At 39.1% G+C, this 16,500-nt stretch overlaps 1 protein-coding gene across 12 annotated transcripts in view; it reads left to right on the forward strand.

Moving 5' to 3' along the window:
- MYO9A (myosin IXA) overlaps positions 1 to 16,500 on the forward strand; it is a 388,202-nt gene that overhangs the window by 150,586 nt on the left and 221,116 nt on the right. For all 12 annotated transcript variants that reach the window (XM_080656867.1, XM_080656874.1, XM_080656871.1 and 9 more), the window contains one exon: positions 14,338 to 14,427. In XM_080656867.1, the coding sequence (XP_080512993.1) occupies positions 14,338 to 14,427 (90 nt within the window). The remainder of the gene's footprint in view (positions 1 to 14,337; positions 14,428 to 16,500) is intronic.

Genomic DNA, 16,500 nt, shown 5'->3' on the forward strand with positions numbered 1-16,500 from the left:
ATGCACCCCTATGTTCATAGCATCACAATTTACAATAGCTAAGATTTGGAAACAGCCTAAATGCCCATCAGCAGATGAGTGGATTAGAAAACTATGGTACATCTACACAATGGAATACTATGCTGCTATAAAAAAGAAGGAACTATTACCATTTGCGACAGCATGGATGGACCTGGAGAGCATTATGCTAAGCCAGTGGTCGGTAAACTCATTAGTCAACAGAGCCAAATATCAACAGTACGATTGAAATGTCTTTTGAGAGCCGAAAACCTACTTCTGTGCATGGGTCACGAAGTTTCAGTCACACTGTATGTGTGCGCCTGCACATGGTATTTTGTGGAAGAGCCACACTCAAGGGGCCAAAGAGCCGCATGTGGCTCACGAGCCGCACTTTGCTGACCACTGTGCTAAGCGAAATAATCCAGTCAGAGAAAGATAAATATCATGTGATCTCAGTTATTTGTGGAATATAATGAACATTATAAACTGATGAACAAAAATAGATCTAGAGACAAAGAAGCATTGAACAGACTGTCCAACCTCAGAGGGACGGTAGGGGAGGGAGCGGTGTAAGAGAGCAACCAACGGACTTGTGTGCATGCATTTAACCATAACCCATGGACACACACAGTAGCGGGGTGAGGGCGTGTGCTGGGGGGTGGGAATGGCTGGGGTGAGGTCAGTGGGGGAAAAAGGAGATATATGTAATACTTTCAACAATAAAAAATTAAAAAAAATTGTTTGCCCAGCTGGTGTGGCTCAGTGGATAGAGCATCGGCCTACGAACCAGGAGATCACAGTTTGATTCTCAGTCAGGGCACATGCCTGTGTTTTGTGCTCGCTCCCCAGTCGAGGGCATGCAGGAGGCAGCCTGTCAATGATTCTTTCTCATCATTGATGTTTCTATCTCTTGCTCCCTCTTCCTTCCTCTCTGAAATCAATAAAAATATATTTTAAAAAGTAAGAAAACATTAAGATAATAGTTTAATTTTCCCTGGCCAGTGTGGCTCAGTTGGTTGGGTGTGTGCCCTGCAACAAAAATTTGCTACTTTAATTTTGCAGGCTCGATATCCATGCAGGAGGCAGCTCATTAGTTTTATTCTCACATGGATGTTTTCCTCCTCCCTTCCACTCTCTCTGAAAATCAATTAAAAAAATCTTTTAAAAAAATAATGGTTTAATTTTATTTATTTTTCAAATTACTTTTTATAGTTACCTGAGACAACAGTAAATGTTTTAAGTCTCCTGTTTACTAAATTTTTTTTGGGATAGATAATTCTGAAATTATTGTAAGAGAATAAGCTCCAATAGATTAACTAGGTAATTGTGGATCATATTTTTGTTTTGAGCTATTATAACGATCACCATTAACAAAAACTGTTTAAGTTTTTAGCATTTTTTTAGTATATTTTAATATCTGATGAAACAACATAAATAATAATTTTTTAAACAAATGTATCAGCTTTTCAATTAGGTGGTTATGAGAAACACTGTAGATTGGATATTGAACCAATTGCTAATTATTTTATTTTATTTTTAAACATTTTTTATTGATTTCAGAGAGGAAGGGAGAGGGGAGAGAGAGATAGAATCATCAATGATGAGAGGGAATCATTGATCGGCCGCCTCCTGCACGCCCCCTACTGGGGATTAAGCCCACAACCCAGGCATGTGCCCTTGATTGGAATCGAACCCTGGACCCTTCAGTCTGCAGGCCCATGCTCTATCCACTGAGCCAAACCAGCCAGAGCGCTAATTATTTGTATTAATAAAGATCTTCTTCATTTTAAAAGTTATATATATAACTATGGGCATTTGGAAAATTATAGAAGTATATCATGAATTCAGTAATATTTTCTTTAGGATGCTTAGCAAATAGAAGCAAGATTAGTTTTGTTTGTGTGCTTGTGCATAGCGTGTAGATCTGTGTACAATTGTCAGTTTTTAGTGCCAGCATTAAGCCAACTTCTTAAATTGAATTAGGTTGTTCTTCATCCTTTTACAGATTCTTCAGCAATTAAAAAAAAAACACTGGACTTGGAGGGTATTATACTAAGTGAAATAAGTTAGCCAGAGAAAGAAAAGTACCATATGATTTTACTTATATGTGGAATCTAAAGAACAATATAAACGAAGAAACAAAACAAAAAGACTCATGGATAAGAAACAGAGGGATGGTTGTCAGAGGGGAGGCTGTTTTGGGGACTGGGTGGAAAAGGAAGGGATTAAGAAGTACAGATCAGAAGTTATAAAGTAGTCATGGGGGTGTATCGGTAAAGTACAGTATAGGGGATATAATCAATAACATTGTAAAAACCATATATGGTGCTGGTTGAGTATTGGAAATATCAGAGGGAACACTTTATAAAGTGTATGATTGTCTAACTACTATGCAGTACACTTGAAACTGATGCACATTGATAATGGGTGTAAACTATAATTGAAAAAATAAAAATAATAAACATTAGCAGAGAATATTACATTCCATAAAAATTTGAGAAATATCAGCCCTGTGATCAACTATATTTGATGTTCTTTCAGTTTATTATGTGTTAACTAATTATTTAGGATTTTCAAATCTGGCATGAGTTAATGTTGATAATTTGTATTTTTCTAGGAATTCACATGTTGATTACATGTTTAAAATTTATTATGTTTGTGTTCTTTGTAAATATGCTAATGTTTAAACATTTTTCTCTATGGCGTTAGCTTTCTATATGTTATTTTCAAATAATGGGCCTTTTAGCCCTGGCTATTGTTTGTTCAATGGTTAGAGGGCTGGCCCACGCACCTAAGGGTTGTAGGTTCGAGCCCCTGCACTGGGACATGTGCAGGAGGCAACCAATCAGTGTGTCTCTCTCACATGGATGTTTCTCTCTCTCTTCCCTCCTCTCTCCATCTATTCCATTCTCTCTAAAAATCTATGGGAAAAATATCCTTGGGTGAGGATTAACAACAACAAAATAATGGACCTTTAGATACATTAGTTCTGCCATTTAATCTATTAATTTTTGTTTTTACGTATGTTTTTTTTCTTTGTGTTAAATTATGGAACATTTTCAGCACAATACATATAGAAAATGATTTAACCACCTGAATGTATACTTACAGTCCTCCTACACAAGTAATAAGACACTGCATATAATTGAAGCTCACTGTGTGCTCTGCCCCCACCAGAAGTAAACACTATTATGAATTTGATGTTTATCGTTCCCATTCTTGATTTTATATTTTCAGAATAGATAGATATTTCCATAAAGAATATACTGTCAAACTACAGCGGGAAGGCTGGGGAGAGTTGGCGGGGGTGGGGGGGTGTAAGAGATCAACCAAAGGACTTGCATAAATGCATATAAGCATAACTAATGGGCGCAAGATACTGAGGCGGGAGGGAAAGGGTTAGGGCATGTGCCGGGGGGTAGGGGAGGCGGGGGGAAGGTCAATGGAGAAAAAAAGGAGACATATGTACTACTATTTGTAAAACTTTAAACAATAAAATAAAAATTTAAAAAAGAATATATAGTTTTGTTCTGCATGTTTTCACACTTTATATAAATGTTATACTGTGTGTATCATGCTAAAACTTGACTTTTTCATTACATATTATGATTTTGAGATTTTTCAAAGCTGATTTATATACTCTAGAGCAGTGGTTCTCAACCTTTCTAATGCCGCAACCCTTTAATATACAGTTCCTCATGTTGTGGTGACCCCCAACCATAAAATTATTTTCGTTGCTACTTCATAACTGTAATTTTGCTACTGTTAATGAATCATAATGTAAATATCTGTGTTTTCTGATGGTCTTAGGTGACCCTGCTAGCAGTTCTCAACCTGTGGGTCCTGACCCACAGGTTGAGAACCGCTGCTGTAGAGCCTAAGACCATCGGAAAACACAGATATTTACATTATGATTCATTAACAGTAGCAAAATTACAGTTATGAAGTAGCAACGAAAATAATTTTATGGTTGGGGGTCACCACAACATGAGGAACTGTATATTAAAGGGTTGCGGCATTAGAAAGGTTGAGAACCACTGCTCTAGAATCTTCTTTTTAGTTGCTGTTTAAAATTCCATTCTATGAATATAACAACATAGCTTATCTGTTTTAGTGGAGATTGAGGTTGTTTGTAATTTTCCATTTATAAATAGTACTAGAAGCCCAGTGCATGAAATTCACGCACGGGGGGTTGGGGGGAGGAGGAGGGTCCCTCAGCCCAGCCTGCACCCTCTCGCAATCTGGGACCTCTCGGGAGATGTCCAACTGTCTAAACTGGCAGTTGAACATCCCTCTTGCAATCTAGGACCGCTGGCTCCTAACTGTTTGCCTGCCTGCCTGCCTAATCGCCCCTAACCAAACCACTTTGCCTGCCTGCCTCATAACCCCTAACCACTCTGCCTGCCTGCCTGATTGCCCCTAACCACTCTGCCTGCCTGCCTGATCACCCCTAACCACCTCTGCCTTGCCCCCGCTGCGGTGGCTTCGTCAGGAAGGACGTCCAGAATGACGTCCGGAAGGTCGTTCGGCTGTCCAGTCTAATTATCATATTACACTTTTATTATTATAGATTATGATAGGCATTCTTATACATGTCTGCTTGTTAGCATGTGTGAGCATTATTCACAGGGCAATGATTTTCAACCTTTTTAAATCTCATGACACACATAAACTAATTACTAAAACTCTGGCACACCAAAAATATATTTTTTGCTGATCTGACAAAAAATAGGTATAATTTTGCTTCATTCATATTGGATGGTTATTGTGTTGGCTGCTGTCATTTTTTTATTTGACAGTCTAAGGGAAAAGAGGTCAGTGCTCCTGACTAAATAGTCAGGAATTGCATGTTTTAAAAATTTTTGAGGCACACTGATTGAAAATTGCTGTTCTAGAGTATAGTTTAAGGAGTAGACTTTTGTGTTAAAATATATATACATATTGAGATTACTGATACTGACAAATGACTTTCTACAGGGATTGTACCAGTTTAACTATACTAATAAAAGGGTAATATGCTAATTAGACCGGACATCTTCCAGACATCCATCCAGATGTCCTTCCGGACAAAGCCATGGTGGCGGGGCCAAGACAGAGGTGGTTAGAGGCAGTCAGGCTGGCAGGGGAGGGCAGTTAGGGGCGACCAGGCAGGCAGGGGAGCAGTTAGGGGCTATCAGGCTGGCAGGATAGCAGTTAGGGGTGATCAGGCCGGCAGGCAGAGGTGGTTAGGGGCTATCAGGCAGGCAGGCAGAGGTGGTTAGGGGCAATCAGGCAGGCAGGGGAGCAGTTAGGGACGATCAGGCAGGCAGGGGAGCAGTTAGGGGAATCAGGCAGGCAGGCAGAGTGGCTAGGGGCAATCAGGCAGGCAGGCAGGTGAGCAGTTAGGAGCCAGCGGTCCCAGATTGTGAGAGGGATGTCTCAAATTGGAGAGGGTGCAGGCCAGGCTGAGAGAGGCTGTCTGCCTTGCCCCCCCGCCTGTGCATGAATTTTGTGCACCAGGCCTCTAGTACAAGTATATGGAAATAACTGTTGCTCCGTGTTTTTGCCAGCTTACATTTGTTCGTTCCTTTAGAAAAATTTCTTGACCACACTGCATAGATGTTTTATTTTTAAATGGTTTTTTCATTTTTAATAATGATTGCTGAAACAGATCTCACAGTATAACACTAGTTTCTTACTTTGTTTATTTATTTTTTTAAATATATTTTTATTGATTTCAGAGAGGAAGGGAGAAGGAGAGAGAGATAGAAACATCAGTGATGGGAGAGAATCATTGATCGGCTGCCTCCTGCATGCCCTCTACTGGGGATTTGAGCTCACAACTGGGCATGTGCCCTTGATCGGAATCAAACCTGGGACCCTTCAGTCCACAGGCCGACACTCTATCCATTGAGCCAGACCAGCTAGGGCATAATGCTGGTTTTTTTAAATCACATGTGTTTTCTTAGTGTAATCTGCTATTTATTTTGGTTTATAAAAATATTTTAGAGGAGATCGGGAAGATGGCGATCAGCAGGAAGGAAGGGAGGGAGAGAGTGTGAGAGAGTGAGGAAGCCATAGAGGAGAGTGTAGACGTGTGTGGTGTGTGTGTGTATGAGCTAGGGACAGTTAGATTCTGCAGGTCCTCCAAGGGGCTGCCAAACCGGGCAGTCTTTGACGGCAGAGCCCCACGCACAAAGCGGACACTTCTGGGCAGCCGGTGTGGGCACGGAGACCACGCCATCTTGAGAAACAGAGCTGCTTGAGACTAGGAACCAGACACAAACCAGGACCCTGCAGCCACTGGGGACAGAGAACTGCGACCACAGCTTCAGACCAATAGACAACAAGAATCCAGACTTCCCGGCAGCAGATTTCTGTGAGTCACATAGCCTATCCCCCTCCCTGCAGGCTCGCGGATAGTGCCATAGTAACTGATAGACACGCCCCTTGCTCGAGCCGGAGCGCCCCTATGGGAAATTGAGCTTGAGAGCACGCGCGGGACGCAGCTCCCCTACAGGGAATTTGAGCTTGAGAGGGTGCGCGCGCGGGACACAGTGCCTCTATGGGGAATTTGAGCTTGAGAGAGCACGCGCGGACCACAGCGCTGCTACTAGAATCTGAGAGACTGGAATCTGCTCCCCGCAACGCAATCAGGCGAACAAACCCGAAGCCCACGCAGGGCGACAGTGCCACCTGACTTTGATTCTGGGCAAGTGCACACGCAAGTCAGTTTTCCGCAGCACAGGCACGCCACAGAGCTATTGTGCAACCCAGTCCCCCATGGCAGGCATCCTCAAACTACGGCCCATAGGCCACATGCGGCCCGCCGAGGACATTTATCCGGCCTGCCGGGTGTCGCTGCCTGTCCTGCTTAGCAGCCAACTCGTCCTGGGCCCGCAGTGTGCATAGGAATTTGTTCATAGTTTTTTTTAAAAAACTATAGTCCGGCCCTCCAACGGTCTGAGGGACAGTGAACTGGCCCTCTGTTTAAAAAGTTTGAGGACCCCTGCCCCATGGTGACCTGGACCCAAATTCTCCTGGCAAGAGGCAGCACTGAGCACCACCAACTTGACTCTGTTTCTTACCGTGTGCGCCTGGGATTCCTGACTCACAGCGCATTCACACTAAGAGCCAGTGACTCCAATTCTTGGTGCATGTGCATACGGGGACCCTGATTCTCAGCGAGAAGCCGCACGAGGCAACAGAGACTCTGATACTCGATTCTTGGTGCAGACACAGGGAAACTCTGACTCCTGGCACGTGCTAGGGGACTCATTTTCGGCACACGCCAACAGGGCGGTGCAGGCAGGGTCCCTGATTCTAGGTGTGCACACGAGACCACACTGAACGCTGGGAACACTGACCCTGGGCAAGCCTGGTTCCCACCAACCCACGACAGCCACACGTCCTAATGTTGGAGCACTTTAGAGAAACTCGGGTGGTGCGAAGTTTCCACGGCACATGGCCCAGGTCCACGCAACTCGAAGTTTGAACCTTCTGGTGATAGTCAGAATGGGGAGACAACACAATCCCCAGAGGAAAGAAAATGAGGAGTCGCCAAGAAAGGAAATTAGTGAAATTGAAGCATGCAACATGACCGAAAAAGAGTTCAGAGTAATGGTCGTAGAATTTATACATCAGATGGATGAGAAAATCAACAACCTATGCAAGAATCAGGAAGAAATGAAAAGTGATATAACTACAATCAAAAACACCGTGGAAAGTTTCAACAGTAGACTAGAAGAAGCAGAGGATCGAATTAGTGAGTTAGAAGATCAGGTACAAAAACAAGCTCAATCTGAACAGCAATTGGAGAAAAAAATTAAAAAGCAGGAGGAAAGCCTATGGGAGCTTTGGGACAACATGAAACGAAGTAACATACATATAATAGGGCTGCCAGAAGGACAAGAAGAGCAGCAAGGATTAGAAAATCTATTTGAAGAAATAAAGACAGAAAACTTCCGGGATATGGGGAAGAAAAAAGTTACACAAGTACAGAGAGTCCCAAGCAGGATCAACCCCAAAAGACCCACACCAAGACACGTCATAATTTCAATGGCAAATATCATCGACAAAGAGAGAATCTTAAAGGCGGCAAGAGAGAGACAGAGAGTTACCTAATAAGGAACCCCCATCAGATTATCAAATGATTTCTCAACAGATACACATCAAGCTAGAAGGGAATGGAAGGAGGTATACAAAGTGTTGCAAAGCAAAGGACTGAATCCAAGAATACTCTATCCAGCAAGACTATCAATCAAAATTGAAGGGGAAATCAGGAGCTTCGCAGACAAAAATAAGGCTAAGGGATTTTATCACCACCAAACCAGCAATGCAAGAAATGCTAAAAGGGATACTGTAAAAAGAAGAAATAAACCAGTAAGAAGGAACACAGACACAAAAATAGATATGCCTACAAACAAATACCTTTCAGTAATAACTTTAAACGTAAACGGACTAAATGCTCCCATCAAAAGACATCGAGTGGCTGAATGGATAAAAAAAACATGACTCATATGTATGCAGTCTGCAAGAGACCCACCTCAGAACAAGGGACTCACACAGACTGAAAGTGAAGGGATGGAAAAATATCTTTCACGCAAATGGAAAAAAACAAAAAACTGGGGTAGCAATACTTATATCTGACAAAAATAGACCTCAAAGTAAATGCCATAACAAGAGATAAGGAAGGCCACTTCATAATACTAAAGGGATCGATACAACAAGAGGATATAACCCTGATAAACAAATGTGCACCCAACGCAGGAGCACCCAAATACGTAACAAAACTCCTGGAAGACATCAAGGGAGAGATCGACAACAATACAATCATAGTAGGGGACTTTAATACACCACTGACATCACTGGATAAATCCTCTAGACAAAAAATCATAAAAGACACAGCAATCCTAAATGACTCACTAGATCAGATGGACTTAACTGACATCTTCAGAATATTTCACCCCAAAGCCACGGAATATACGTTCTTCTCAAGTGCACATGGGACATTTTCAAAAATAGACCAGATATTGGGTCACAAGCAAAGTCTCCCCAAATTCAAGAAGATTGAAATCATACTAAGCATCTTCTCAGACCACAATGCCATAAAATTAGAAATAAACTACAATAAAAACAATCCAAAAATCTCAAACACTTGGAAGCTGAATAGCATGCTATGAAATAATGACTAGGTTACCAAAGAGATCAAAGAAGAAATTAAAAGCATCTTGGAAACTAATGACAACAACCAAAAAAAACAAGCCAAAATCTATGGGACTCAATGAAAGCAGTCCTGAGAGGGAAGTTTATAGCTCTACAAGCCTACCTCAAAAAACAAGAAAAAATAGTAGTAAATCATCTAACTCTACAACTCAAAGAATTAGAAAGAGATCAACAAGAAAACCCCAGAGTGAGCAGAAGGAAGGAGATAATAAAGATCTGAGCAGAAATAAATGACATAGAGACCAAAAAAACAATACAAAAGATCAGTGAAACCAAGAGCTGGTTTTTTGAAAGGATAAACAAGATTGATGAACCTCTAGCCAGGCTCACCAAGAAGCAAAGAAGAGAGGACTCAAATAAACAAAATCAGAAATGAGAGAGGGGAAATAACAATAGACCCCACAGAAATACAAAGGATTGTTAAAAAATACTATGAACAACTCTATTCCAACAAACTGGACAACCTGGAGGAAATGGACATATTTCTAGAAAAATATAACCTTCCAAAACTCAATCAGGAAGAATCTAAACATCTCAATAAGCCAATAACTATGGAAGAAATTGAAGCAGTCATCAAAAAGCTTCCAGTAAACAAAAGCCGGGGGCCAGACGGCTTCACAGGGGAGTTATACCAAACATTCAAGGAAGAACTAAAACCTATCCTCCTCAGACTATTCCAAAAAATTCAAGAGGAAGGAACACTTCCAAGCTCATTCTATGAAGCCAGCATCAACCTAATACCAAAACCAGATAAAGACAACACAATGAAAGAGAATTATAGGCCAATATCCCTCATGAACATAGATGCCAAAGTCCTCAACAAAATTCTATCAAATTGGATCCAGAAGTACATCAGAAAGATCATACACCATGACCAAGTAGGATTTATCCCAGGGATGCAAGGATGGTACAATATCCGCAAATCAATAAATGTGATACATCACATAAACAAATTGAGAGATAAAAATCACATAGTCATATCAATTGATGCAGAAAAAGCATTTGACAAAATCCAACACCCCTTCTTGATCAAAACACTCAGCAAGGTGGGAATAGAAGGATCATACCTCAACATAATAAAAGCCATATATGAAAAACCCACAGCCAACATTATCCTCAATGGACAAAAACTAAAACCATTTCCCCTAATAACAAGAACAAGACAGGGATGCCCACTCTCAACACTCCTGTTCAACATAGTATTGGAAGTACTAGCCATTGTGATCAGACAAGAAGAAGAAATAAAAGGCATCCAAATTGGAAAAGAAGAAGTAAAATTGTCCTTATTTGCAGATGACATGATATTGTACATAGAAAATCCTAAAGACTCCATCAAAAAACTAATAGACTTAATAAATGAATTTGGCAATGTAGCAGGATACAAAATTAATGCTAAGAAATCTGTGGCATTTCTTTACACCAATAGTGAACTTATAGAAAGAGAGACTAAAAAAGCAACCCCATTTACCATCGCACCAAAAAAAATTAAGATACCTAGGAATAAACTTAACTAAGGAGGTAAAAGACCTATATGCGAAAAACTACAGGACACTGAAAAAAGAGATAGAGGAAGACATAAATAGATGGAAGAACATACTGTGTTCATGGATTGGTAGACTCAACATCATCAAAATGTCCATACTACCCAAAGCAATATACAGATTCAGTGCAATCCCCATTAAAATACCAACGGCATATTTCACAGACCTACAACGAACTTTCCAAAAATTCATCTGGAATAAAAAAAGATTTCGAATAGCTGCAGCAATCCTGAGAAAGAAGAACAAAGTAGGTGGGATCTCAATACCAGATATCAAGCTGTATTACAAAGCCACTGTTCTTAAAACAGCCTGGTACTGGCACAAGAATAGACATATAGATCAATGGAATAGGATAGAGTACCCAGAAATCGACCGAAACCACTATGCCCAATTAATATTTGACAGAGGAGGCATGAGCATACAATGGAGTCAAGATAGTCTCTTCAATAAATGGTGTTGGGAAAATTGGACAGATACATGCAAAAAAATGAAACTTACCAACTTACACCATACACAAAAATAAACTCAAAATGGATAAAGGACTTAAACATAAGACAGGAAACCATAAAAATACTAGAGGAATCCACAGGCAGTAAAATCTCAGACATATGCTGAAAGAACTTCTTCACTGTTACTGCCCCTAGGGCAATGGAAACTAAAGAGAAAATAAACAAATGGGACTCCATCAAAATAAAAAGCTTTTGCACAGCAAAAGAAACCATCAACAAAACAACAAGAAAGCCCACTGCATGGGAGAACATATTTGCCAATGTCATCACCGATAAGGGTTTAATCTCCAACATTTACAGGGAACTCATACAACTTAATAAAAGGAAGATAAACAATCCAATAAAAAAAATGGGCAACGGACCTAAGTAGACACTTTTCAAAGGAGGACAGAAGGAAGGCTAAGAGACATATGAAAACATGCTCAAAGTCACTAATTATCCGAGGGATGCAAATCAAAACAATGTGGTATCATCTGACACCCGTGAGAATGGATATCATCAACAAATGACAAGTGTTGGTGAGGATGCGGAGAAAAAGGAACTCTTTTGAACTGCTGGTGGGAATGCAGACTGGTGCAGCCACTGTGGAGAACAGTATGGAGTTTCCTCAAAAAACTAAAAATGGAACTCCTATTTGACCCAGTGATCCCTCTTCTAGGAATATATCCCAAGAAACTAGAAACATGAATCAGAAAGGATATATGCACCCCTATGTTCATAGCAGCACAATTCACCATAGCTAAGATTTGAAAACAGCCTAAGTGCCCATCAGTAGGTGAGTGGATTAAAAAACTGTGGTACATCTACACAATGGAATACTACACTGCAGTAAAAAAGGAGCTCTTGCCATTTGCAACAGCATGGATGGAACTGGAGAGCATTATGCTAAGTGAAATAAGCCAGGCAATGAAAGAAAAATACCACATGATCTCACTCATTTGTGGAATATAATGAACAACATAAACTGATGAACAGGGACAGATCTAGAGGCAGAGAAGCATCTCATCAGATTGCCAGACCTCAGAGGGAATGTAGGGGAGGGTGGGGGAAAGGAGGAGAGATCAACCAAAAAAGACTTGTATGCATGAATATAAGCCTAACCAATGGACATGAACACCAGGAGGATGAAGGCATGAGTATGGGGGAGGGGTTGGGGGGTTAATGGAGGGATCAGGACACATATGTAATACCTTAATCAATAAAGAAATTAAAAAAATATTTTAAATATATCTGAAAGGATATGGTTTTATATTTAATCTTCGACTGTTCATTTTTGTTTTACTGTATTTTTTGAAAGTAATGTGCCTAAAATTGTTTTTATTTTTTGAAATTTGAGGATTGGGCAAAAGAAGATATATTTTTTCAAAAGAAGGTATATTTTCTTTCTTCTTTTTTTTTTTTAATCCTCATTTGAGGATATTTTCCTATTAATTTTTAGGGAGAGTAGAGCAGAGAGGGAAAGACATAGAGTAACATCAATGTGGGAGAAACACAGCTATTGGTTGCCTCCTGCACAAGCCCCACCAGGGACCAGGCTGGGGAGGAACTACAACTAAGGTACGTGCCCTTGACTGCAATAGAATCCGGGACCCTTTGGTCCGCAGGTCGATGCTCCATCCACTGAGCCAAACTGGTTAGGGCAAAAGAAGGTATATTTTCTTTATGGTGTAATCATATTTTTTAAAAAATGATTGATCTGTCATGAATTGCTGGTGTCAGGGTAATATCGTATTTTCTTGTTTTAAAAACTCATTTCTCCTTGTAGTCTAATCTGTTTTGCTTGATGTATTTTATATTATCTACATAAAATTTTATGAAAATTTTATATTATGTATGGATGCTTTATAAAATACCTTGTTTTACCATTTCATGCTCACCAGTGTGGTAAAAGTAAAAAGTCTGATAATACCAGGAATAGTCAAGGTTTGAAGAAATAGGAAACTCTCAGTGCTGCTGCTGAGAGAGCAGGTTGGTAAAAACTGTGTACAGGAGTTTGGCAATATCCTATAAAGCTGAAAATGTGTACACTACAACCTGGTAATTTTACTTTTAGGTATGTACTTCAGAGAAACTCTTGAAAGCATATGCAGGTATATTTACTGCAGCTTATTTTCTAATAGTGCAAAAATGTAAGTGGTTGTTAGTGCCTAAAAGTAGAATGGATCACACATTGTGGTAATTGATATAGTTTTATGCTATATAGCATTTAAAATGAATAAGCTTAATCCAAATTATCAAGATAGGTAGATCTCAAAAACATATGGGAATATGATATACAGATAAAAGTTAAATTCACTTGACAGTATAAGATAATGTTTATGAAAACATCTAATATGACTGTATGTATAAATATATAAACTGAAATGACACATATCAAATTTATGATAGTATTGGCCTCTAGAGAGTGAGAACAAAGGAAGCATCAACTTTATATTAAAGCTTAACGTCTGTAAATAAAAATAAACAACTGAAACATAAATTAGTACCCATTGCAGTTTTCCTGGAACTCAAGAAGTGTTGTTACTGTTCAGTCCTTTTCTCCAGGTTAGGAGATTATGGTTGATCGTCTTAAAATGTTGTTTATGCTATTTTATATTTTCCATATTCTACACAATAAAACATGTTTCTCCATTATGATTAGAATGAAAACTTTAATTTAAAAAGACGCCTTTGATTTCTTTTTTGGGGGGGTCTGGGTTGGAGACTGTGGGACACATGTTTAAAAACATTTAAAATAAAATTGATTTTAGAGATAGGAAGGGAGAGGGAGGGAGAAATAGAAACATAGAGGAGAGAAAAATATTGCTGCCTCCTGCACGCCCCCTACTGGGGATTGAGCCTGACTGGGAATTGAACCTTTGACTTCCTGGCGCATGGGTCAACGCTCAACCAAGGAGCAAAACCGGCCAGGCAGGACACTTACATTTCACTTTGGCCAATATTTAAAATTCCCAGTGTATTGTCTTTCTTTTACTCTGTTGTTTACTATTTGCTAATCTCAATTTTTTTCTCTATGTGGCTTTTCAATAAATAATTCAAACCATTGTTATGAATCTTATATATTGAACTTTTCTGCTGTACAGGTTAAAGAAGAGATGCTATTTGAAGCATTAGTTACGAGGAAGACTGTGACAGTGGGAGAAAAGCTTATTTTACCATACAGACTGGCAGAGGTATGAGTAGATTTTCTTTGGATCAAAGTACTCTGATAATTTTTAGAAGTTTGGGTAGTGTCATTTCTCTTAACACAAAATGAAAATAACAAGAAAAAGTGTTGATTGAAATATTTCTGGGCTCTTGAAATTTGTGAACTTTCCATCAACTTGGAGACTTAAAGTTGAATGTGATTTTAAGGAATTAGTCTTATATTTTTCTTAAAAGCTCTTAATCTGTTCACCATTCTTAAGTTTCATATTATTAATATGGGGTGAAGAGATGATAAATAGAATTATAAATGAGCAGTATTTGACCCAATTGATTATTCCTTCTTTTTTTACAAAATATTTTTATTTATTTCAGAGAGGAAGGGAGAGGGAGAGAGAGAATCACTGATTGGATGCCTCCTGCACACCCCACACTGGGGTTCGAGCCCACAGCCGCAACCTGGGCATGTGCCTTGACTGGGAATCAAACCGTGACCTCCTGGTTCATAGATTGATGCTCAACCACTGAGTCAGTTTCTTATCTTTTGGTATTTCAGACTCTCCTGGTTTATTTTTTCAGTTTTTATTTTTTGTCTGTTTGCTTTTTCTTTTTCATTCTTTTTCTTTCTTTCTGACCTTTGAAAGATGGAATGCCCTACGACACAGTCTTTATCTTTTCCTCTCTATATTCTTTATCTAGATTAATTTACCCAGTCCTATGATTTTAACTATAATCTGTATAGTGCGGCTTCCAGGTGAGATTTATTGCTATAGTGAGCCATTATTATTTGTACTATCCAGGTGTATAGAAGTAAGAAACTATTGAAAATCTGATTATTTTATTGTAATTTTATGAAAGTGATAAGAAATGAAACTATGAGAATTATAAAAATAGGACAGCAATATGGAGATTAGAAGACACAGGGTGGGGAAATAGTGATTGAACTGTAGAGAATGCTTTATGGGCTGACGTTCATCCATTTATCCCACTTTTTAGGTCCCTCCTAACTGTATATATTTTCATTATGTGTGTCATGTATCTTATGCCATATTTTATAGTGTCCAACTTTGAGAGCTTCTTTCTAAATAGCAGAAAAAGCCAAACTGTTTTTACATAAGGTTTCACTGCTTTTGTATTTTCTTTAACAACTTTTTTTCATTATAAAACATTTTAACTTTAAATTTAGCTTTCTGAGATTATATTTATAGCCTCTGCTTTATTTTTTATTTATATTTGTTTAGTGTATTTGTTTAGAAATATGTGCTTAGAAATGTGCTAGGTATTAAATGTGCTATGTATAAAATGAGGAGCAGTCCTTAAGGCTTTTAGTATTTCATCTGAAAATCAATGGAAATTTCCAAATAACTCTTCATTCTGGCAGCAGTGTGAAGAGTTATTTGGAAACGAGTATATTAGTTTTGTATAGCTGTGTAACAGACTTAGCCACTTAATACAATTTTATTATCTGACAGTTTCCATGGATCATGTCTGGGCACAGGTTAGCTGGGTACTCTGCTCAGGGTTTCATCAGGTTGAAGTCAAGATGTTTGTCAGGGCTCAACATCCTCTTTCAAGTTCACAGGTTGTTGACAGGATTCAGTTTGTTGCAGCTGTAGGACTGAGACCCCGAATTTCTTGTTGGCTGTCAAGGGTCATTCTCAGCAGCTCGAGTGTTCACAACATAGCAGTTTGCCATGCCAGCAGGAGAATCTCTGATGAAAGAAATCAGTTTCTTTTAAGAGTTTCCTCTGATTACGTCAGCTCTATCCAGGATGATCTTCCTATAAATAAGTAAAAAAAAAAAAATCAGCTGTTTGGGGCCATAATGAAATCTTTAAAATCTCTTTATCTTTGTCATATAATATATGACAATTAGTGAAATGAAATCCATCATAGTTACAGTCCTGCTCACACTTAGGTTGTGTACATGTGATATAGAACCTGTACAGCAGGAGATGGGAGTCTGGGGGATCATTTTAGGATTAGAAAACAGAGGGCAAGAGTGAATATGGAAAGATTAATTTGGAGGCTGTATTAATACGAGGAGAAAAGTATTTGCTGCTTTGTCTAGAATGGTAAGATAATGGTAGGAAGAAATCATT

This window comes from Plecotus auritus (assembly GCF_963455305.1).
Source record: "Plecotus auritus genome assembly, chromosome: 1".
Lineage (NCBI taxonomy): Eukaryota > Metazoa > Chordata > Mammalia > Chiroptera > Vespertilionidae > Plecotus > Plecotus auritus.